Raw genomic sequence first — 25,969 nt, 5'->3', positions numbered from 1 at the left:
CAACAAGCAACTGACCGCTCAGGTACTGAGCACCTTGAGGTGGCAGAAGGGAGACTGAAGACCCACTTTACTCCTACTCTTTAGCTTGTAGGCAGCTGGGAGGGCTCAGAATGGTCACTCAAGGCTAATCAGACTGGATGAGGAGCAAATTCTGCACATGCCTGTTGCAGAGCATGACCAGCCCACCAGCTGCTCCTAGTGCTGCTCCAAAACACAACATTCAGTACCTTACAAAGGGACTGACCATCTACCAGTATCTATATGAATGGAGATTAAGGAAAGCAAACCAGCTAAATTTATGCAAAAAAAAAAAACCAAAAAACCAACTAATCCAAATTTTTATTTTAAATAAGTGTCCCATAGTCCTTTTTAGGACTCAGTAAAAGCCTCCTTCTGCAGTCTCATTTCATCTCACTACTACCTACTTTATCTGTGCTTGTCTGATTATTTGCTTGGGATAGCTTACAGTGCACCTGAAGGAACCAGTGCAGCCTTGAATGCTCTAAGCTGCCTCAGCACAAGAGGATTCAAATGCTGCTTTAAGTGGCTACGATCATCCTGATTTAAGAAGACAATAAATCAGTATTGGTGAGTAGCCTAGATGCAGCACTGCTGCCCTCTGAACAGAAGACTGAGACTTTGATGTGTTCTGAAAGAGCAAAAACTACAGGGTTCATCTTCAGTCATCTTCACGAGTTAAATGAGAGGGAGAAGTGGCACACGACAGATGCTGGCTTAACTATTAAAAAACAGTGTGGGTTGTTTCCATAACTTCTGCATCTTTTAAGTCACATGATGAGAGAGGAAGTGGAATTGTTAATCACTTCAATAGGACAAACTTAGCACATGACAGTAACCCCTCCAAACAAGTACTGCCAAACTATTCCTTTCTGCAAATTTTCTGACTTTTCATCTTATCAGTCATTGGTTTATTTAACTTCAAAGTATTCAGAGGAATAAACATCCACACTTAGTTTATCTACTTGTTCACATACTGTGAAATGATCACTCAAGCTATCTTATTGCCTGAAAAAAAGGGGAAAGTAGCTTTTAACCACTGCAAACAGAGAGTGGAGAGCTGTAATATGCATAGATCACATTTTAGTTTCTGTCTTAAGCATTCTACAAACACATCAGTCTCTGTATTTCCCTTTAACTGATTCAAAACCTGACAGAGTTCAGGGCTGACTTGCCAAAGAGAAATAATTACACCATTCTAATGTTATTTTTCAAAATATATAGCTGTTTATTGGAAAGCACCAAGATGAGAAAGAAATGACCTTTTTATTTGACTGGAGGTGGCCATAAACTCAATTTTCTAACAGAAATTTAGAAATTTATGATAGTCTTTAAAACTTTTAAAAATTCTACTCTTTTTATGAGTATTTGCATCTATTTTGCATAAACAAATTATATTACACAGTGTTGAAAATATTCACTAGCAGTTTTTACAGATATGCATGAATGACAATATTGGGTCCCTTCATAGCTGTTTTTAATTTTTTCAGTCTTGCATCCATTACTTGGGCTGCTCATTTTTTGATACATCACAGCAGAGATCCTACCTGTACTCAAAAGCTGTCATTAACATGAATCGGACCCGCTAGGGTGAGAATAATACAGCAGTATGAGGGACTAGGATTTTGGATTTGTGTACAGAATGAAAAAAAACCAAAACTACTGTGGAAATCTCTGCTCACAATCTGCGTTCTACCTTATTATTAAAAACGTATCCTAAAGTTTAATGCAACATAGAAAAATCCCAGGAAATTAATTTACTTGAAAATTTACTGCTATTGTAACATAACATTAACAGAACAGATAAACACAGACATTTCCATAACAAAGTTTTTATCCCCCTGTTCAAGTCAAATATATCTTCTGTTTATAGAAGAGTTAGGTGTGTTTTTTATCAGCTTGGTTTTAGCATATGTAAACAAACGCATTACTTACTGCTGCTTTTATCTAGCCACATTAAGGGTTGTGAAGATCCATTTCTCATCCAAGAAATAGGAATAATCCATGTGTTACTTAACAAAAATAAAAGAAATAATGTAATTAATACTTACACTTAAAAAACCCTCTGAGCTGGTGCTAAACTAGATTGCAGATGAGTTCTTTCTTACAAGAATCTCCATCTACTTTCTCTCCTCTCTATTGCACAAAAACTCATTAGGTGGAGGTGCTTATGCTGCATCAGCACTTAGGCTTACCAAAGATAAGGGAATTTAAGCATGGCTTCAAACAGGCACTCATATACAGAATATCATTCGATGCTAGGTATTTTAATAATGTATCTGTGTTCTAGGACTCCTTCGTCAGGCAATAATTTTATTCTCCTCACTCAGAATCATAGAATCATTAACGTTGGAAAATACCTCTAAGCTCATGCAGTCCAACTGCCAGCCCACCACCACTGTGCCTACTAAACCATGTCCTAGATTTCCACGTCTACATACTTTTTGAACCCCTCCAGGGATGGAGATGCCACCACTGCCCTGGGCAGCCTCTGCTAATACTTCACCACTTTTTGGTAAAGAAATTTTTCCTAATATCCAACCTAAAGCTCCTCTGGCACAACTTGAGGCCATCTCCTCTCATCCTATCACTTGTTACGTGGGAGAAGACTTATTACAATTCACCCTGTTTCTGGAGAACATAAAACTCCTTTTCAGAAGGGTATCTAGTTAAAAAGTCCAGGCAAGCAATACAACTGTAGCTCAGATGACTGTAACTTCCTTTCTGGAGGACTGCAAAACTCCCAGAGAAAACAGCTGAAAGATTAAAAAAACTGACGTTGCCCACAAAACTGAAAAATCACATAATACATGTCCTGGATTTGCTTACATCCACATGTCTCTTCCTGAGACTACAGTAAAGGACTAACATTTGTAACTTGGAACTCCTTATGTGAGTTAACCAAAGAAGATAGATGGACAAATGCTTTGTGACTCCTGAAACCTGAGATCAAAAAAAACTCTGTAAAAACTTCTGTGGTCCATCAAAATTTCTCTTTGCTTTTCATATGCACAGCAATAGCAGACAGAGGAAAAATGCTTTGGATTTTGCTCTCTTTTGTACTTTCTAGCCATGTCAGAACTCATCTCGTGGGCCTTATCCATACATTACAGCACTTATGACAACTGGCAAATTTCAGATAAGTGCAAACCTTAGCCATGAGTTTTCAAAGTGGTGACCGAAGGCAGGTCTTTCTATCACTGCTTTTAGGTATCTAAGTAAGCAACACAGCTTTCAAAAGCACCAAGCAAGTAGCAATGCTCACTGACAGAAAAGTTAGAGCTGGCCATCAGGTACTTGGCACTTTCTAAGAAAGGGGTCATTTATAAAAATACTCAAATGCAAACTCTGTCCCAGGAGAGACCGGGACTATGTGGCACCGGAAAAAAACTACAGCATGGTTCATCAAGATTGCTGGTCCATACAAAGAAGAGGAGAGTAGAAAATGTCAGGCAAAAATCCTGAGCTGCAACCTTGCCACGGCTCACGTCTGCCCTAAAAACCCCTGCTATTTGGCTGGAAAATTCACTACTTCAGAGGAAAACAAACTTTTAGCAAAACAAGTAGCTTGCAGAACTATTGCAAACACCAGTCTCAAAAGGATTTTAGTTGACAGCTCATGACAAGAAAAAACATAGAGTTAAAAATTCAGATGATTCTAACTGAGGAGTTTTAAAAATAAGATATAGACATATTACAAAAATACAAGTTAAACATACTTGTAAGAATCAGTACTGCTTTCATTCTTTTTATTAAGAAACTGTTCCTGACTGATTGTGCCAGTGGTTAGATTTAATGTTAAAACTGGAAACCCATTTTGGCATGTCCAGGTATCCATTATTTGTTTCACAGATGCTGGCAACTGAACTTCATCCTGTGCATCTACGACCTGCAAGACAAACAGGAGTTAGAAATACTTATGATAAACAGGTACCTACTGATATTTCTTCAGCAACACTCTAGGGGTCCTTCTAACATATTAGAGAAAACATGACTGCTTGGCAGTTTGCTGTCTTTGATACATGCAAAAAATCAATGTAAACGAAGTCCAAAGGACATTACTGACATTATTCTAAAGAGAGTACAAGCCTTTTCTAGGAGTTAGGAAATATTGAGATGACATTCCTGATTCCTGTAACACAACTGCTAACCTTTCTCTTTTTAGTGTTAATATAATTACATCGCTTTATGGCTTAATTTGTTAATTTTGCACAAATAAAGCTGACAGAACTCAAATATTTTTAAGTGACTACCTAATGAAAAAACTGAACAGTAAAGACAAGCTGTAAAGAAGATACTAAGCTAAAGCCCTAACTGTGCTTAAAAAATGTGACAGCCTTGCCTCTGAAATTGTGGCAAATGTCATTCTTAACCTAAGACTGAGTCTGCAGTGCAATGGAAGCCTTATTTGGAGGAAGAGGAAAGTGGAATTTTAAAACATAAACCTATTATTAGCACCTGATTTCTTTTCCAGATTTCTGCCAATACCAGCAAACAGTCAAATGCTGAGCTACCGCCCTTGGTATAGACTTTTCTGGGTCTATGACATATCAGCATCTTTGATCATTAAGCCCAGAGCATCACACACTCTGATCTCACAAAACATAAGCTCCTGAAGAATAGGCTATGCAATTTCATGTAGGCTCAGGCAGTCTCCGTGAAACCCAAAACTCCATCTGGCCCTGATTTCCCATGTCATTTCTCTACTCCTTTCACTCAGCTCCACTGATATCAGGTGCAGTAAAGCAGCCAAATAAACACTTGTGAAGACATTATCCAAAAAAAGCCAGCAAAGTAAATTTCATCAGACTAATGACTGCATTAGTGATAGCCAAATTCAAGAGCAGTCTTCTACAAATACTATATACCCTAAACTGAGATTGTGCCAAAGACCAGAGCAGCAATATTAGAGATAAAATGAGTACCATCTGTATGTGGGTCCAGAGATCATCTTGGTTAGCATTAGAGAAGGAAAATTCTTTCAAATATGACTGTGTGGAAACAAACAGAAGCATCAGAAATCATGAGGATTCAACCAAAAACATCCACAATGCAAACAGCAATTTTGTGCAATTGTCATTTTCAAGCTTATAAATCAAAATGAAGGTGATAGTTTTCCCAACTTACAGTAAGTGCTCTGATAAACAACTTCTCAGTCAGGAAACCAGAAAGCATCCAGGTAATCGCAGCCCCCTAAAGTACAAAAAATCTATGAGAAAACATTAATTACTATTGCAATAGTTTTTCAAACTATAATCCTGAGAAGTTAGTCAGGCTATTCCTATGCTTCCTATTCATGTAGTTTAAAAAATGTTTTCACCATTTCTTTCATAGTCTAATAGATTTGCAACATCCAATAAATTAGTGTGTGCAGCAGAAGCAAACTTCAAATGACAAAACAACACTCAAAACGCATTGTAATTCAACAGTTTCTCTCAAATCTACCTTGTACCATTAGTTTAGAACAAACAGTAAGAATTTTATATTTTTCAACCTTGTTGTATGTGATGCTGTCAAACAGAGACATTAAAGAAAATGATCCATTGATCCTGTCTTCCCTCTCTGACAGTGATCGAAATCCTATTTCATTGTCGTCTCTCAAGACTGGCTGTACAACATGATCATAAAAAATTTTATCCTGCAAGAAAAAAGACAAATCTAAGTGATCTGAACAGAAAATATCTATTCTCAGGAGAGAATGTAGACTGTAGGATTAGTACTAATAGGAATAGTCTGTCAATAAACAAGGAAAGATACCTTTCTCCCTTCGCTAACTTTCCCATGAAGTAAAATGGACCGTGCACACAATCCTAACATTTTCCACATGCAACATTAGTAATCAGTGAAAATTTTACATCAGAGAAAACTATGGTCTTAGGCCTGACAAAGACAAGAGTATAATCCTCTGCAAAAAATAAGTCAACTACATTAAATAACAAATGAACAATTACTGAAAACCTGTATCTCATTTACATCTGTATGTCATTAATATGGGAGCATTTTCTTCCTAAATTCCTTGTTTCTCCCACTGCAACCCTGAGAAATTAACTAAAAACTAGACTACTGAGGGTAGCGAGGCTTAACTACGCAGCATTTTTGCTGCCACTCGGCGAGAAATAAAGAGAGAATCTGGCTCCTTTGGTGTAAATCAGTTAAGTTTTCTTTTTGTCAAATGATGATTTCATTTCCCTCAGATGAGTATCCGTGCTAGGATGGGATTGAAAATGATGTAATTACAAAGTTAAGAAAAACGCACCTAAATTCTTAAACAACTGCAGGACATTTTGAGCACTTCTGCATCTCAAGAAGAACACAGGCCTCCAGTCAATGGGATCAAACTTGTTGACCCATTTTTCTTCTTGTAAACAGCCAGTAAATTCAGTTGCCAGAATTCAACTTGTAATTAGGCGATGATCAGTGGCACAAAGTCTAGTTGGGGGCCAGCAACTAGCAGGGAACCCCAGGGGCAAATTTTGTGTCCAACCCTGTTCAACATCTTCATTAATGATCTGGATGATAGGGAACACTGCACCCTCAGCAAGTTCGCAGATGACACAAAGCTGGGAGGAGTGTCTGACACACCAGAGGCTTGTGCTGCCATCCAGACAGTCGTGGAGAGGCTGGAGAAATGGGCTGACAGGAACATCATGAAGTTCAACTGGCAACTGGCTCTGGGTGGCCCTGCATGAGCAGGGAGTTCAAGCAGCTGATCTCCAGAGGATCTTTCTAACATCAGCCATTCTATCAAGTTGTGAATGTGTGTGATCCACAAAACCACACAAGAAAGGCCTGTGTTCTCACATCTCTACAGTAATTTACTGTAGCTTTCCAAGGCACATCACATAACTGTAATTTATCAGATGGAATTACTGCTCACTATTAAAATTTACACCATGGATATAATTAAAAAGGCAGTTGCTGACTTTCAGAAAGGCAAACTTCTAAAATCAAAAGATTAACATTAAAAAGGAGATAAGGATTTATTCTCATTTTAAAATTTAATGCCCTTTACACTTTTCAATGATATTAGATTACGCATCACAGAGAATAAAGTGAGCTGGTTTTGAGGTTCAAAGATTAGCATCTCTCATGACCTAAAAATCCTCCTGACAGAATTTGACATGCCTGTATTATTTTCCAATTAAACATGTAATTAAGTACTTAGATGAGTTACAAAAGGAAAGCAACAAATGGTATTTCATCTGAGCCAAATAAAAAGTGAACTGGATAGACTGCAGTCTCGGGCCTGCCCAGGCTAACGGCTTCTCTTTTCTTCAGAAGCTGAGGGCACTGTGCACAGACACTTGTGATTGTGCAGGCAATCTCATGGCTCATCTCACAGCTACAAGTTGCAGCACCTACCCTCCCATCTCAGAATTTAATGATGGATGGATTTTTCAAATACACTATGGAATTTATGCTTTTTCCCATTTTGTGCAGAATGGGAAGGAATTTTACCCTGCTGTCATATCAGCACATTTGCCTTATCAGGCACTACATTTGCCTTATCTACAACCGGCAGCCCTGGACCCAGTGGTGTAAACAGACTCCAAAATGTTCAGCTTAAGTCACTGCCTGGTAAAGATACCCGAGGTATGGGGAGTGCTTGGAAAAGAGCTCGGACAGGCAGGGAGGCAAACCATCTGCTACAGGATCCAGGAGGGAAAACTGGGTTTGCCACATATCAAATCTAGGGTAAAACACCAACTTTTTGTCACTGCAGAATCTCAGCTGCCTGGCTACCCTCTGTGCTAGCTGTAGAAGAGCTGAGTATGATCACAGCCCCTGTAGACAGAACCCCTCCTACGAAGAATCAAGACGTGATCATCTTTCCCAAGGGAATTCAATTACTAATGCCATGGCTTAATTAAATCCCATCTTCTGCACCTTTCTTTTCTTCATACATGCTGGAACTTTGCTACTTTAGCGTACCTCAGTAAGCATTAGTACTTACCAGTGAAAGCTTGGGTTCAACAAAGGTAGCTCCCAGGTACTCAAAGTAAGATGCCAGACCCTCATTAAGCCACAGATCATTCCACCATTTCATTGTAACCAGGTTTCCAAACCACTTAGATAGAAAGAAAAAATGTCTCAAAATCTCTTTGGACTGCTATTTTCAGTTTTGCAGATTAAGCACAATCGCCTACACTGAAGTAACTTTATTTAATGTGTACACATCAATTGAGTAAAATGCTGGATATTCCATCAGATAATGAGAATTCAGTAGAAAAATATGCACCTTGGAAGAAGCCAGAGGTTCAAGGCAAATATTTTTTAATTGTTTAATCTACTATTCCATACTCTAAGACTATCACTGCTTTACACCATTCTTTCACTTTGTTCAATTATAAACAGTTCCCAGTAAATATCTAAATGTTTATATTTAAATATACAGAAGTTCATATCAGGGTATGATTAAAATAGGATATCTCTCTCAATAGGATAGATGGATTTGGAGGGTGGAGTGTTCAGTGGATAAGGAATTGGTTGGAAGGCTGTATTCAGAGAGTAGTGGTCAATGTCTAGATGGAGATCCATCCCTCAGGGGTCTGTATTGGGACCAGTGTGGTTTAATACTTTCATCAGTGGTATAGACAGTGAGATTGAGTGCACCCTCAGCAAGTTAGCATATGACACCAAGCTGAGTGGTGTAGTTGTCACACCAGAAGGATGGGATGTTATCCAGAGGGACCTGGACAGGCTGGAGAAGTGCGGCTCTGAGAACCTCATGAGGTTCAACAAGGTCAAGTGCAAGGTCCTGCACCTCGGTCAGGGCAATTCCTGATTTCAGTACAGGATGGGGGATGGTGTGATTGAGAGCAGCCTGCAGAAAACAGCTTGGGGATGTTCATTGATGAGAAGCTTCATGTGAGCCAGCAATGGGCACTCACAGCCCAGAAGGCCATCTGTGTCCTGGGCTGCATCAAAGGAAGTTTGTCCAGCAGTTCAAGGGAGGGATTTCTCCACCTCTATTCCTCCCTTGTGAGACCCCACCTGGAGTCAAGTGTCCAGTTCTGGAATCCTCAACACAAGAAGGACATGGAAGTGTTGGAATGGGTCCAGAGGAAGCCATGAGGATGACCACAGGGCTGGAGCACCTCTGCTATGAGGACAGGCTGAGAGAGTTGGGGTTGTTCAGCCTCGAGGAGAGAAGGCTCTGGGGAGACCTTAGAGCAGCTTCCAGTATTGTAAGGGGCTACAGGAAAGCTGGAGAGGCACTTTTTACAAAGGCCTATAGTGATAGGATGAGAGGGAATAGCATTACATTGGAGAGAAGGATTTAGACTAGACATTAGGAAAAAATTCTTCACTAAGAGGGTGGTGAGGCACTGGCACAGGTTGCCCAGGTAAGTCGTGGCTGCCCCATCCCTGGAGGTGTTCAAGACCAGGTTGGATGGGGCCGTGAGCAGCCTGATCTGGTGGGAGGTATCCCTGCCCATGGTAGGGGGGGGTGAAACTGCATGGGCCTCGAGGTCTCTTCCAACCCAAACCATTCTATGATTCTGTGATTTATCAAGCATTTATAAAAACATTTTTTCCGTGTTCTTAACGAAAGGAAATTGCCAGGGGTATGACAAACAGAACTGGGGAAATAATCACTTCCAAAATCAGCAAATCTCTATCCCGGCAAGCAATAAAACTTCCACAACAGCTCTACGCACTCATATTTGGCAGTTCACATTGGAGAAAAATCTGATCACTTGCAGATTTATATTTTATTTGTTAACTCTTAAAAATTTGAATGATGACTGTGTTTTGAAATTGTTCAATGAAGTACTGACATTTATTTAATGACATTACTGACATTGGGCTGCAATAAAAACACTCTGCTCATCTGAAGGTCTGAAAAGTTACAGACCTTGTCGGAAAGGCATACAAGTGCACTAGCCAAGTTAAACTGTTTTACTAACCTTGTTGACTAAGTGCAAACAGTTGTTGCTCTGGCAAACAACAGTGAATTATAGTCAATAAAAAAGTGAAACTGCATTATCATTCCAAACCAGATAAGAAAGTTTTTTTGAATCTCTGTGAAGATTGGACAAAGGCCCAGCTACACTGCAAAATGCGTTCACATTAATTTTGTTCTATTGCACCATAGACTGTTTCTTATAGAAAAACAATATCTTTTGCAATATGTACATGCACTGCCACTACAAAAGAATACTTATGAAGTCCATTAATTCTAGCACAAATTACTAAGTATACCATATATACATTGCACTGTGTCATCCCTACAGTATTCTGCAGTATGGCATTCAGCTACTGCGTAAGAAAAAAATAAGTAGCCCATTAACAGTTTTGGATCAATGAGTCCTGGCAGTCAGTATGCAGTCTGTAATATGGCAGAATCTGCCTTAATATTCACTTATCAGTGGAACATATGATCAAACAGTCTTTCTCTAGTGCTCCCTCCCACCCCGCCAAGGACAACTTATTTTTTTCTTCTACTGAGTGACTGCATCATCAGTGACTGCATCACCAGCAACGAGAAGGAAACAACCTCATAGACAAATAAAGGTACAGAATTTTTTACCACATGCCTGGTGTCCTAGCTCATGCGACACAATTATGGCAATCATTGCCTTTCTGCATGTGAATTTATGACTTGGGAGGTACATCAGCGACGATTCCTGGAATGTTACTAGCCCCCAGTTTTCCATAGCACCTGCTCCAAATTCAGGCAGTGCAACCAGATCTAAATTGATTCAAAGAGAGGAAAAAGTATCTTTAAAATGTTCAGAAGCAAAAATGCTTACATGATTTTAATGCTCCTGCTTCAGCGTGCAGTTAGCTACTACAGTTTAATGAATCTTTACAGTATTATGACAATGAGCTTGCAAATGGTCTATGACATTTCTTCTCATCCTACTTTTCATCTGCGATTGACAGTCATTCAGGGACCCACATCATAAATTATCATGAAGCCCAGATCTGTACACATCTTGCACACAAAGGTTCTGCACAAAAATGACCGTATCTTTCTACTGCTAGGAGAGAATATATTTATCTCTGGATCTCAGAAATCTTTCTCTGTATGAGTTTCTCATGTGTTTAGGAAAGATCATACTTACGTCTTTCTTCAGCCCAGCTACTGATAAAAAAATCTTGCTCTTACTTGCTCTGACAGCTCTGTGAGTAGAGGGATCCTTTCCACTCTTATTTGAAAGGTGCCTTAGAAATGTCATCTTTGTTTCCACGGTAGGGCTGTTACCTCTGTAATATTCTTCTGCCTTATGCACAGGGAACAATTTTTCCAGTGCAAATGTGGGAGCTGGATGAAACACCAGGGATGTCATAGAAAGATGTACTGTTTAAACTCAGCAGCCGAGAGCAAAATTTAGGAAAGGGATACAGATCATTTTGGAAGAAGACAGGAGCTTGTACTCCTAACCAGATGACCATGAGTCAGTTCCGGTCTGAAAGCTAAGTAGTTAACGTAAACAAAGTGCTGAACCCAGGCAAAGCTGGACTACACCTCAGCAGGGCTTATGCCACAGGCTTACAGCAGAAGTATCTCGCTTTCTGTGACGCAGTCCTCTAGCCAGCCTGGGGCAAGAGAGCTCAATTATAACTCCATTAAAATCAGGTGAAGACAAACCCTTAAATATCCCTGATTTTAAATGTATTTATTCTTGATTTCACATTTTGCAACAGAAATTTCTAGCATTTACAAGGACCTCTTCTTGGTTGATCTAATCTTATTGATTTTACAGCCAAACTTCAAAGGAAGTCAATGGGAAATGCAGTCAGTATTGCATGGCATTACGGATCGCAGTGGTGTTACAACACTCTGTGAAACTGAGATCTTTCCTAACTGGAGGCCTACAATACTGTTCTTCTACTTCAGTTTTGTAGTATTCTTATACTAATGAATTAATGCATTGACACTGCTGCTAAACACAAGAATACAAGTGTGAAACAGAACTGTCTACAGCCCTTGAGCAGCTTGTATGATTACTAAGACAACAAAATGCAGTCAGTGAAGACTTCGCATGTTCCATTTTCCATAAGAGTGATTCTGCGAGTGGCAGATAATACATTTACACAAATGAAAATGTATTTATTTCAAGTGCCCAAATACAGATTTAACACATCGACAGATTATCTAGTCAAGAAAGGAGGGAATTTCTACCCCACAGTCCTGCAGTCTGCTAAGATCACAGGCAGGTCCAAAACCCATTGTAATTAAGAACTGCCTTCTGTGCAATCAATATTCTACAAATTTGTATAAAGGAGGACGTTTCCCCGTAATATTAATTCTGACATCCCCGGGAGTGCAAGTACAAGTAACAAACAAATTGTACAGGTGAACTACACAATGGCATCCTTTCTTCTTGACTGAAGATTGACTTAATTGACTTACCTGATGTCCATTTTAAGTAGAAACAATATTTTGCTGTAGGAATATTTTTTTTCTAGGGAGTAATGTGCAGGAACATATAGCGAACTCACAGGTAAAACAGGGAAATATTGAAGAAAGCAAGGAGTGTTTTGGGAAGACAAGGGTTACAGCAAGCAGGGATTTACTAGGAGGATGTGGAGACTACCACATCCTTGCCTGGTATGGTCTATGCATCCCAGAAAGTGCCATGTGAGTGAACAATACCCTTCTATCCACTCTGTAGGTCTATCCGCTCCTCTATTAGGATACGACATTTAAAAAGAATGAGTGAGAAGAATGAGTGAGATGTGAAGGTAAGAGTGCCAGGTGATGGGTTATTAAGAGCCAAGATACAGAAAGGAGAACCCAGTGAGTTAAAGCTTAGGGATTTTATTTCATGAACACACTAAGTTGCACAAGAAGAACCTGTTGTTTCTGTGAATGTCACACCATCAGCAGTCATTTCTGATCTACTTAAGAAAACAAGCAATCGCACCTGTCTTTGGCAGAGGGTAGCTGACATTAAGTAAGTCTTCCAGAAATGAAAATATTGCACCAGTGATATTTAAAGCATAGTCAAGATGCCCATTTTTAACTGCCTCTTTCCGAGCCCAAATACGTATCTGCAATGAAAAAAGAAGTTATTTTAGATAACCCTCATGTTTTCATTTTATTTGCTGCTGAATTATTGTTTGAAAATGCTGTCTATCCAAATCAGACCACGCAATGAACGTTTTAATTAAAAAAATACCAATTCAAGTTTTGCTGGACCTAATAGAATGTGGCACAGAGCCTAATCCTTCTAAAATCTAGGAGACTTCCAGCACTTCCAGAGCCCAAGATTTAAATCCTTTTATACATTGCTGGAACAAACAGACTCCTGATTTTTCTTTTATTGTATGGGAAATGCTGTAAAAGTAGAATGACACATCTTAAGGCAATGTGTTTCAGCCAGTGGGTCTGGGTGACAGACTTCCCTTCAGTTCACTACTTTTTCCCTGAAGGGAGAGAAATGGATGTTCAGAGAGCATTTGCGGTCCAAATATACAAATCTCTCCTCTCGAACAGAGTGACGGCATCTGACCACAGGAGTAACAGATAATTCAGAGTATACTTATGAGTAATGGAGACAGCAGAAGCAAGCAAAGCTTGCCCCTCCCATGCTCATTTGCTTTGTCACATAACTGAAAAGGGCAGCTGCTTGCCCAAGGCGATGGAGTGGACTGAGAAAAGGTTTAAGTCTCCACCATGTATCTCTGGATGCAACAGTCCCCAGGTGCCCCCACACCTCAAAACCCCCACCCAACCTGCATCTAAATGCAATACATGGTCTCACAAAGAGCCACACAGTTAGGAAGCATCAGGAATTAATATACAAGAGAGAAAAATAAAGCATATTCAATCAACAGAGTATCCTCAGCCTCTGAGCCCCTCTTTTCAGCCAAGGCTTCAGAGGAGATTCAAAGAACAGACTGTTTCATTTTGCAAAACATAAACACAATGGGCAGACTTAAAATCCTAATCCTAGTATGAGCATTGAGTTATAAAAACTGATGTTTCATGTTGTCAATTACTTCCAAGAGATGACAAATCAGACACAACAAATATGCTCACACAAACACTGTGGAGACATAAATGGAGCATCTCTGTCTGAAACCCTCTCCCTTCTTATCTCACAGAACATGGGCTGTGCCTCTTCCCTCTGAAAAAATGCTCATTTGAACACTTTGCTTTGCAGACTCCTTTCAGTACACATCAGCCCAAGGGAAAGGCACCACTGTCAGAGCCATAAGCATCCAGCATATTCTATAGAGGGGACAGCAGGTATGACATTGTGGTGGGCTGACCCTGGATGGCAGCCAAGTGCTCACCAAGCTGCTCTATAACTCATCATCATCAGCTGGACAGACGAGAGAAAAATATAACGAAATGCTCATGGGTTGGGGTAAGGACAGTGAGAGATCCCACAAATTACCGTCAAGGACAAAACAGACTTGCCTTGGGGAAAATTAATTTAATTTATTATGAATCAAATCGGAGTAGGAAAACACGAAATAAAATTGAATCTTCTTCCCAGGCTCAACTTTGCTCCCAACTTCATTACCTTCTTCCACCCAAGTGGCACAGGCGGACAGGGAATAGAACTTGAGATCAGTTCAGCACGTGCTGTCTCTGCTACTCCTTCCTGCTCTGGAGGACAAATCCTCACACTCTTTCCCTGCTCCAGTGTGGAGTCCCTCCGATGGGAAGTAGTCCTTCATGAACTTGAACTTCTCTGGTGCCTGGAGCACCTCCTCCTCCTCCTCCTTCCTCACTTACCTTGGTGTCTGCAGGTAATGTCTCACATTACCACTTCTTCCTCCTGACTGCTGCTGCTCTTTCATGGGTTTTCCCCCTTTTCTTAAATATGTTATCTCAGAGGTGCTACCACTGCCACTGATGGGCTCAGCCTTGGCCAGCAGTGGGTTCATCTTGGAGCCAGCTGGCAAGGGCTCTGTTGGGCACAGGGAAAGCCTCTAGTGGCTGCTTACAGAAGCCATCCCTGTGGCCCCCTGCTACCAAAACCTTGTCACACAAACCCAGTAGAGCCATACCAAGTCCAATCTTCACTTCAAAAACGAGCTAATACTATGCTTTCAAGACCACCTCTGAACTTTGCTCTCACCTTGTCCCACCTTTCCCCAGTAGAATGATAACGAACTAACCATGAAGCTAACACTGTGCCATCGTTTATTAGGGATAACACATATATACTACCCTCAGTAGCTTTATGCTTGAGTTTACTATTGATTTTGGAACAACTTTATACATCTTTCCCCTGTTGACTTTCAGCAAAAGAAGGAAAGTGAAACAACTGGTGCCAACAGTCTATTTTTTAAAGATTCCCTCAGGACGCTTTGGCCATTGTACCATCAGAGCAAAACTGAAGAAGCTTTAAACACAAAACTGTCACTTTTTGAGGTTAAAAGATGTGTACACTACAAAACAAAAGGTTAAAATACTAGTTGGAGCAAAGTATCGCTCCTGCTGATGTCATGATGCTGCTCCTTAAAGGGCCCTGAAGAACAAGGCACTGAATTTTTTGTCTTCCCCTGAGATATTTGTCAGAGCAGTGGAAATGTTGGGTTTTTTTCCAATTAAGATGACCCTGAATTATGACCAGTACTTTCTGCGGAGTAGTTACCTCTAAAGTTTTAACATACAGAGCCCATACCTACTTGTGGATTGCATGAAATGATTGGGACAGGACATAAACCAATTGTCCTAAAGGAACGCTTTCTGCAAAAATATCTGCAGGATAAATGTTAGCAGTTTGGCCACATAAGCAAATTGTTTCAGGATGGAAAGCACAGTTAACATCTGTGATATCTTCTAAAGCACATGAGACACCACAGCCACAGCTCCTGTTGTAAACTGTCATAATGCGTTATACAGCCTCATATTTACCTCATTTCCCCGCTCGGTTCTGGTGACATAATCAAAATCACAAATCACAAAAGCAGTCAAGTAAGTTGACATTTTCAGTGAAGTGTTAAAAGTGGTAACAGCCCATAGGCTTCCATTTTCATCCTTCATTTCAGATACATCTAGAAAAAAAAAATCAAAGAAATATTCAAGCCATCACTGTCTGTAACAAACAGGGAATCTTGTGTTTTCTGCATGTTTTTTTACACCTCTCTTCGATATGCTGTATTTCTGCACTAACTGCATATTCTGCTGGTAGAAGGCAAGCAGCCAGACTTTTTGCTACTGCCACGTATCAGTGTTGTGACATTCCATGCAATTACCAAAAATCCTCTTGAGAGTTTTTTCATTGAGGATTTCAAACTGCCTCCATTTTAGCACGAGGGCAAACGGCGGATGATTTATCCCAGGCTGTGTATCTCTAAAACGTATGACCTATTGTGAGTCAAACATAATTCACATGTGCCCGAGAATTAAGGATTGCTTAATCAGATACCTTCCTTCCCGATAAGAGACATGGACAAGACTGCCAGGGGGAAAAAATATCTGAAGTGATTCTCACAGAGATCTTGTCTACTATAACTGCTAAGTTACTTAGCTTCCATGCAAATGTCATCAAACTTTTTTTTTTATGGCTGAAAACTATTTAAGTGAAAAATAAAGATTCATGGCACTGATCTGCAGAAAAAAAAACACATTATAAGGAGGCAAAAGATCCAGCCGATTTCTGCAGGAATACTAATTTAAGGAATTTGTTTGGAATCTTATATTCTGCATGCATCCCACATATGATCCCAGCAAGGGACTGGAGGAACACCTCCAGAGCCTTATAATCCTGTCACTCTTATTCTGCACATACACAGGGGGTTATAGTGTCTCTGTCTAGTAAAACAACTTTTTCTGTGTTGTACATACGTCTTAAAATCGTCTTAGAATGAAAGGAATCCTTTAACACCACAATTACAGGTTTTGCATACTGAGGCTGCTGTTTTGTTTTAAGTGGATCTCAAGCAGTAACACAGATGCACTGACTAAGCAGTAAATGCCGGCAACTGAGCCCTACGCAGCCCCCAGCAACCAGAGAAGAGCACATTGCCACTGACAAAACTGTGGAATTATTGCCATCAGAGACATTAATTATGAACAGCAGTCTCCAAATATTTAAGTTCATGAGCATAGGTTTTCTGTGCATTTTCAAGACATTAGCACGTGGACAACACAACACTGCTGTACTGGATAATAGAGCCTGTTCAGATAAATTATACCTTTTATAAAAAGTAATTTAGGGGGAAAAAAAAAAAACCCTAAGTCTTGCTGTTTACCTACCAATAGCAGGCATGTTGGAAAGAGCCACATAGCTTGGGTCATGGACAATTCTGATATTAAATGTGGCCTTCATGGCAGGTTCATCAAAACATGGGTAAACTCTCCTGGCATATGTTGGTTCCAGCTGGGAGGCAATCAGCATGCTGTATTAAAAATACAAGTAAGATTAATCCAGCATGCTACAGCTGATCAAAATCAATAGACAGCACATAAAAACACCAGATCAGAAAAAGCACGAAGTGAATCACATAGACACCCAGGCATGGAAGAGGTTTGGTTATTATTTAAAGCCATGATTAAATCACCATACCCAGCAGACAGTTGAGCTTTGATGCTTATAGAGAAAAGCAGTCTTTTTTAATTAGGTCTCCTTTATTTTCCTCACAGATCTTTTCCACATGTCATATTTCAAATATTTGAGCATTTCTACTTTGTTTATTAAGACAGAGTTGATTAAAAGTTTGCATGCAGCAGGCCAGTGCTCCAAAGTGATACAATTCCCAACTTTAACTTCATAATTAGAATCGTTCTGTACACTTGCTCCTCTCTCTAATGCATGTGCCCTTATTTTAATGGTTAACTGTGTATGCATGCACTTGCATACATCTGCTAAATCACATAGAGAAGAAACCCAGTAAACCAGTGTTGTCCCAGTGCACTGGCAAGGCTAGGAAAATATTCAGGAGGATCCTTTCCTGCTTTATGCTATGGAGCCTTACCGCACTTCGGGGAGAGCTCTGTGACACGCTGTGAAAGATGCACTCCTCCCGTTTCAACTAACTGAGCTTTGGTCCAGGCAGATGCTCAGCAAACAGACTTAACCAAAGTTAATCCTCTTGTGTGAGGCTATCAGCAAGACCTCAGCACCAAACTCCAAAAAACAGGTCTGGCTGGAGGCTGAACCGAAACTGCATTAACAGCAGAAAATCTGACTGCAAATCAACCACTTTACACTATAAATATCTGCATCCATCAGGGTCTGTTGAGGTCTCTCTCCATAAGTGCTGGCTGCATGATGATGATCTCTCCTTGAGTAGGGGTGCCTCTGAATGTCACCCCTTGAGGCTGAGAGATCCCTTACCTGACACCAGATATTGATGGGTTGGATAGAGACATCTTTTGCACGCCTATAACACTTAAGATATGGATAGTAAGCTTATGCAGTAATCTCTGTCTCCAATGCTAACTTTAAGTGCAATCAATAGTAGAGTATTGACTGCCAATCCATCTGTAGTTACTAAATACTTCACATACCTAAACATAGTGATTAGAGTCAATAAACCACTGATCAGATCTGTCTGAGTGATCTCTGACTCTTCTGCAGCGTATGCTGCTGAGAAACAAAAGACAAACCACCACATCCCATGACCAGCATTTCAAAGAATTCACGTTAGGGCATCTTTACCGGAAATTGAAAAAAAAATATGCATGCAATGGTTCTCAAAGCTCCATACTTGGCAGGCTATAAAAGAATGGCACAAGTTCTTGCTTTAGGGTCCTCAATGTTAGTCACAGGACTAATATTTTTCAGCTGTAGTTGAGATGTTCTGTAACAATATGTTCACACCAGGTTCAGAAAGTCTTACACTTAGCTCAGAGATATTGCAAATGAATCCAAAGCCACAAGGACAGCAACAATATATTAAGTAACAGTGTGTAATGAGTCAGATTTGCACCACACAGTGGAGTAACAAGTCAGATCTACCATACAGGTGCAGCATGACTGCACCTGATTGTGATCTGTAGCACTGAACCATGTCCAAAACCCAAGGATCATGTTTTATTATTCCCTTCTCTTGGTACTTGAAGTGAATGGATTAGCTTTCTATTAATATTTACGTTACTTCACAGAACACATACTGCATTGTGTGCAATTCGACCCAAAGAACAGAGTCATTAGATTCCTGCTTCCATTGATAAAAGTCATCCACGCTTTCCACACAGTTCCCGAGGCCAGCCCTCCAGGATCCCTTTTCTTTTGGACGATATTTGGCTGTCACAGTTTTATTAGCTGTGCTATCTAACCCTGCTCAAAGCCTATCTAACAAACCCAGTGCTGCAAGCATCAGCAGCTCATCTACACCATGTCATCCTCGTTGCTAATGTTGGGGAACTGCGTTAATACTAACCAGATGACTGTGTAAAAGCACTGTAACCTCAAAACATAGTACATCTTGCATTTAACAGATATATCTGACGCTGTACCATAACACAATTTATGACGTTTTAAAGAACCCATATTTTGAACATATGTTGCTGCATGCTGACTACTGGTACCACAACATTGATTTTGAAGTGAGGAATGGCTCAAGAGAGAGAAGCACGGTGTATTTGACTTCTTGCCTCTTAGTGCAGGAAGATTTTCTTTATGGACCTGATTCCCCACAGAACCAAGCATCAGCCATGCCAGCCACCAGCTGCCTTGCTGAATATAGCTGAAGCTCCACCTGAGACAGAAGTATCACCTCATATCCTCTTTTAGCCTGTTGAATGTCAAAAGTAATTTAAACTTCTGCCAGGGTTGCACAGGAGCAGCAAAAGTGACAAGCCACTTCATCAAAGGAATAAATCACTGAAAACACTCTATCTCCTTCTTCCCATGCAGCGAAGTATGCTTTTGCACATTCAGTTGTGTCATCAATGGCAGCTTGGTTCTAGGAACCACTGAGCAACCTCACAACTGCAAATTCGCCAGCACCAGAGCAATTGCTGCCTCAGGAGCCTCTGTTTGCAGCAGTGATGTTAGCAAATGTACCCAGAAGAAATTACTGTTCAAGAAAACAAAAGAGCATAATATTGGGGAAACACATCATGACAAAAAAGTTATATGAGGATAGATTAAATGTTATTTTTCAGCAGGTCTCCAAATAAAAAAGAAAAATGGGAATATTTTATGCACATTACACAAATAACTGGTGTTTCAAACACACATTACCTCATCTTAGAGGTAATAGAGAAAATGAGGAATGCATTCTTTTGTCAGAATGAGTCATTGTTGGGGCTCTTTTCTTGGTTGTTTTGTTGGTTTTTTTTAAGGTGAAGGTATTCCTATAAAATGAATTACTAGCAGATTGGTTTTTTTTTCACAGTGCAGTATTATAATGAAAGAAATTATCCAAAAGTAAACTAATTTCTAGGAAAACCTAACATTGCTGAAGCAGACAAATAAATTCTTTTCTTAAGCCTATGTTTTTGTGCATAGATTTCATTTTCTTTCCTCGTAAGTATCATATGACTCCTTCCCCTAGTTAAACAAAATCAAGGCCACAATACTTTTAAATAATGAGAAATAAACAGATAACAGTATATCTTAACTTCAATCTTTGACAATTTATAATACACAAGTTCTTTTTTTCAATTAGTGTCTAAAAACAAGGAAGAGAAAATGAGGAATGCATCCTGTATAGTACATAAACACTAGTGGATGCTGTTTCACCTGATAAAAAACCAGCATAATTGTAGAAGAAATGTTTTATGTTGATGCAAAAAAGAGTTATTCTTCTAAAAATGCTTTCTCATTAAAATAGTGTTATTTGTAATACCGATGGCATAATGGGTTTTTGTGTTAACATCTTTTATATCCAATTTCTTCAACTTTAAAAATATATAACAATTACACTGTAAAACAAACCCTGAAGTGGCTCAAAGTAAGGGATTTTTACAGTGAGCAGAATCCCATTCCGTGCAGCAGCTGCCCTGTACATCAGGTGAACAGTGCTCAATACTAACACAAAGCCCAAAAAAACAGAAAACCCCTGCTATCTGCTCCAATTTCTGTCCCATGCCTTTGATGGTCTTACTCACAGGTTTATACAAAACAGAGTCAATAAGAATTTCAGACCCCTTGCTCTCAGGCACAATGAACTTTACTGATGCTGCTCTAATCCCCTTTGCCTTCATTCTAGTAAACGGTGCTGAAACAACCGATTAAATCAGCACAAATATTATGCTCAATTACATTTTGGGATGCCTGCTAATGCCAGCCCTGTCTGGTAAAATATTTTATAGAGGTTGCACAGGACAAGTGCAGAATCACTATCAAGTAAAATTCTCATGACTATTTTAAAACACTGATGTGAACAGTGACGTGCAGCTTACACCTCACGGTGCACTCCGCAGGGATCCTCTGACCCTGGAATAGTGAACATGAGCTCACCCACAGCAGTGCCACATCTGTATGCAAAACAATGCTAAAGAAACCTCCTGCATTGCATGTGTTTGAGCCAGCACAGGTACAGAACAAGGGCAGAGGTGGGTTTTGTGTCTTTCAGCCTACACAGATGGTGGCATGGACTGTCCCAGCTATATGCAGAATACAGATTCCCTGCTTCAACAGGAAAGCCAAGTGCCGGTGAAGCTTAGTGCTGGTGAAAGGGAAGCGTCCTTCTTTCTCACGTCCTTTGCTCCTGCAAGCAGTGCAGATGTAAGCTGCGCTCTATCTATAAAGAGATGAGCCAGCAGTGTGCCCAGGTGGCCAAGAAGGCCAATGGCATCTTGGCTTGTATCAGAAACAGCGCGACCAGCAGGTCCAGGGAGATTCTTCTCCCTCTGTACTCAGCACTGGTGAGACCAAGGGCAAGTCCTGTCTGACCAACTTCGTGGCTTTCTATGATGGGTAACTGCAGCAGTGGACATGGGTAAACCGACGGATGTGATCTATCTGGACTTCTGTAAAGCCTTTGACGCAGTCTCCACAACATCATCCTTCTCTCTAAATTGGAGAGATATGGATTTGATGGGTGGACAATAAGGTGGATAAGAAACAGGTTGGATGGTCATACTCAAAGAGTAGTGGTCAATGGCTCAAAGTCCAGAGAGAGATCCGTGACAAGTGGTGTCCCTCAGGGGTCCGTACTGGGACCGGTGCTCTTCAATATCTTTATCAATGATATTGACAGCGAGATTGAGTGCATCCCCAGCAAGTTTGCGGATGACACCAAGCTGAGTGGCGTAGTTGACACACCAGAAGGATGGAATGTTATCCAGAGGGAGCTGGACAGGCTGGAGAAGTGGGCCTCTGAGAACATCATGAGGTTCAACAAGGCCAAGTGTAAGGTCCTGCACCTCAGTCGGGGCAATCCCCATTTTCAGTACACGATGGCGGATGATGTGCTTGAGAGCAGCCCTGCAGAGAAGGACTCGGGGGTGCTGTGAGAAGCTCCACATGAGCCGGCAATGGGTGCTCACAGCCCAGAAGGCCAACGGTATCCTGGGCTGCATCAAAAGAAGCGTGGTCAGCAGGGCGAGGGAGGGGATTCTGCCCCTCTATTCCTTTCTTGTGAGACCTCATCTGGAGTCCTGTGTCCAGTTCTGGAATCCTCAACGTAAGAAGGATATTGAACTGTTGGAACAGGTCCAGAGGAGGCTACATGGATGATCCAAGGGCTAGAGCACCTTTCATACGAGGACAAGCTGAGAGAGTGGGTGTTGTTCAGCCAGGAGAAGGCTCTGAGGAGATCTTACAGAGACCTTCCAGTACCTGATAGGGCCTATAGGAGAGCTGGGAAGGGGCTGTTCATAAAGGCTTGTGGTGATAGGACAAGGGGGAACGGGTATAAACCGGAGAGGGGCAGATTTAGACTAGACATTAGGAAGAATTTCTTCACTATGCGAATGGTGAGACACTGGAAGAGCTTGCCCATGGGAGTTATGGCTGCCCCATCCCTGGAGGTGTTCAAGGCCAGGTTGGATGGGGCCTTGGGCAGCCTGATCTAGTGGGATGTCCCTGCCCATGGCAGGGGAGTTGGAATAAGACGATCTTTAAAGTCTCTTCCAACCCTAACTATTCTATGATAAAAAAATAAGATAAAACTGGGGTTGTTTAGCCTTGAGAAGAGGCAGCGAAGAGGAGATCTTATTGCTCTCTACAACTACCTGAAAGGAGGTTGTACAGAAGAGGGTGCTGGGCTCTTCTCCCTAGTGACAGAGGACAGGACAAGGGGGAATGTCCTCAAGCTCTGCCAGGGGAGGTTCAGGCTGGACATCAGGAAAAGATTTTTCACCAAAAGGGCACTGGAACAGGCTGCCCAGGGAGGTGATTGAGTCACCATCTGTATTTAAATGACAGATAGATGAGGTACTTAGTGGCAGATAGGTATGGTTGGACTCAGTGATCTCAGAGGTCTTTTTCAACCTGGTGATTCCACGATTCCATGATTTTTTCAGAGTTTTCTTTTGTAGGTAAGATAGGATGAGGTGGGCAGTGCACATCGCCAATACCAGTAAAAACATTGGCAGTCATCAAAGCTGCTAACTATTTCTGTGCTAAAAATTAAGTGAAGTTTGGGCTTTGGTTTATTCTGCTTTCCACAGAGATTATGTTAGCATTTCTGAAAACATATGTCTCTGCAAACAACTTTCATAGAATCATAGAATCACCCAATAGGTTGGAAAGGACCCACTGGATCATCTAGTCCAACCATTCCTAACAATTCCTAAACCATGCCCCTCAGCACCTCGTCCACCAATTCCTTAAACACCTCCAGGGAAGGCGACTCCACCACCTCCCTGGGCAGTCTCTGCCAGTGCCCAGTGACCCTTTCCATGAAAATATTTTTCCTGATGTCCAGCCTGAACCTCCCCTGGCGGAGCTTGAGGCCATTCCCCCTTGTCCTGTCCCCTGCCACTTGGGAGAAGAGGCCAGCTCCCTCCTCTCCACAACCTCCTTTTAGGTAGTTGTAGAGAGCAATAAGGTCTCCCCTCAGCCTCCTCTTCTCCAGGCTAAACAGCCCCAGTGCTCTCAGGAGACAGATGGTAAAGTGATGACTTAATTCTTAGTGCAGGCAAAAATAACAAAATACAGTTGCATATTCTGGATTCAGAGAAAGTCTTTTTAGAACAGAAAAGATATGCAAAATCCACTCAAGAATAACAGGAGTGTGGGCAGGATCATGTAACCAAAACAATAAGTTATATTTGTAATCAGTGGATTTCCTCTGATTTATTTCAGTGTCTGAACACCACTGGCATCTCTTTAACTAAACTGCAGTCTCACATTTCATTACTGCTTCATGATAAGCTAAGGATGAATTTGAACAATTGTTATAAATCTTTTAAACAACTGGAAATTGAACTACACACATTAATTTAATGATTTAGAACCATTTCTCCTATTTTAAACTGTGGCAGCACAGCTGACAATAGTTTTTTACACAGCTTGAATCAAAAAATGTCATAGTCTAATTCAGTGTTTCTCATACAGGATTTGATTAACACTGCATCAGAGAAAACACTGATACAGTATTAAGCAATTAAATGCTTGTTGCATTCCTATTTATTTGGATTTTTTTAAAATTATGTAAATTAAGCCAAGTGTCCTATGTTTTCCTTAACTCAAAAGTTGCGCAAATAATCCTGTGAATCACAATCAGTGAATTAAGAAACTGAAAAAAAAGAATATATTTGCTAAAAGTATTTATTACCATTCTGCATTCTTGTCTAAGGCTAACCAACTTATCTCCTTTCTCTTAAAAAAAATAGTCTGTGTAAATTAAATTTTCCAGATGCAGCAGACAATGCCATCACTAAAGATTTATGCAAAGAGGCAGCTGAAAAGTCAACTTGTGGAAAAAACACAGAAACTTTCTCCATTTCAATAAAAACTATTGATTTTATTTTGTGGTTTCTTACTATTCCTACTTATACAAGGACTTGCATGTATGGATCTCATAGGTAACTGAATATTACCTGCTTGAGCAAGAAGCCTATGAACAGCTGCAATACAGTTTAGTGGAGTCATTGATAGGCTGAGAGCCAAGAACATTAGAATTTTACTCTAGTTTTCCTTGTGACTCACTGATTGCTGATCCTCAGCAATTTGTCTTTTATTAAAAGTGAAATAACTTTAAGTGTTTTTTCTGCCTCTCCTTTAAATATCTGTTTTGAGAAACTAGTCTCTCACTGGAACTATTTGAATCATAATCTTAAGCTTTACTTTTATTCAGAAAGTTTCACATCCAGAAGTTTATAATGCAATTCACCTTGAGAGGATTCCCAATAAAAAAAAAGAATAAACAAAGCATTATTTTGAGGGTGAAAATGTGTTTTAGATGGTCAACTGCTCGATAAGCTCATACTACTCCAGTACTGACTCCACATTTCAAAAGGAAATTAAAAGGAAAGCATCCTAATAGCTCTCACTAAGGAAATAATTGTTTGACGACAGCCAAACAATTTCATGTACAATGGTAACTACAAAGTCCAGGTGTCTAAAGCAGTCACCTACCCTACTCCACGATGAAAGTGCAAGTGGTCACTGTCTCTAAACTCAAGCCTAAACACGCATCTGAACTCTTGGGTTCTAGATGAATATATGCTCCCTACAGACACAGGCAGAGCAGCTGAGGAGCTGCCAGTGCTACACGGAAATCTGTGAGGCCAGGACAAAGACCGAGCCGGACTGTGGCTCGCCTACACCTCAGAAACTCGGTAGAGGAATCGTCCGATGCCTTAATGCCAGTCACAGGCACAGAGAGACTCAAAATTGTCCAAGAAAACGTTGCATGACCAGCTGAGATAGACTGTTAGACTGGAGGAGTTTTTAAGGTATGTTTTGAGGGATATAGCCTGCAAGCTCTGTCTGCCTTTGGCAGACCCCTGTCTGACAGACCCTCAAGAAGCCCTCTTAGACAAACTCCAGAGATGGTACTGATGATCAGGTTAGTTGCTTAGGGCAACCTATCTCGTGCTCTCTGGAGAGCAGAGCAACTGTCATGGTTTAGAAACCTGAGTTCCTGACACATTGTCTTTGTGTCCCCTCAAGAAGCCCTTCCAGACTGA

General features: G+C 40.6%; 1 protein-coding gene across 1 annotated transcript in view; it reads right to left on the bottom strand.

Moving 5' to 3' along the window:
* The window catches only part of LVRN (laeverin), a 42,578-nt gene that overhangs the window by 14,643 nt on the left and 1,966 nt on the right, over nucleotides 1-25,969 (bottom strand). Inside the window, exons 2-11 of the mRNA XM_054055443.1 lie at nucleotides 17,192-17,334; nucleotides 15,848-15,987; nucleotides 12,897-13,023; nucleotides 10,560-10,714; nucleotides 7,973-8,086; nucleotides 5,513-5,656; nucleotides 5,146-5,211; nucleotides 4,944-5,009; nucleotides 3,738-3,907; nucleotides 1,954-2,030 (exon numbers count right to left, since the gene is read on the bottom strand). Of these exons, the coding sequence (XP_053911418.1) occupies nucleotides 1,954-2,030; nucleotides 3,738-3,907; nucleotides 4,944-5,009; nucleotides 5,146-5,211; nucleotides 5,513-5,656; nucleotides 7,973-8,086; nucleotides 10,560-10,714; nucleotides 12,897-13,023; nucleotides 15,848-15,987; nucleotides 17,192-17,334 (1,202 nt within the window). The remainder of the gene's footprint in view (nucleotides 1-1,953; nucleotides 2,031-3,737; nucleotides 3,908-4,943; nucleotides 5,010-5,145; nucleotides 5,212-5,512; nucleotides 5,657-7,972; nucleotides 8,087-10,559; nucleotides 10,715-12,896; nucleotides 13,024-15,847; nucleotides 15,988-17,191; nucleotides 17,335-25,969) is intronic.

The sequence above is a fragment of the Cuculus canorus genome, chromosome Z (assembly GCF_017976375.1).
Source record: "Cuculus canorus isolate bCucCan1 chromosome Z, bCucCan1.pri, whole genome shotgun sequence".
Taxonomy (NCBI): Eukaryota; Metazoa; Chordata; class Aves; order Cuculiformes; family Cuculidae; genus Cuculus; species Cuculus canorus.
Note: the sequence above shows the minus strand (reverse complement) of the source record. Positions and strands in the feature narration are given on the sequence as shown.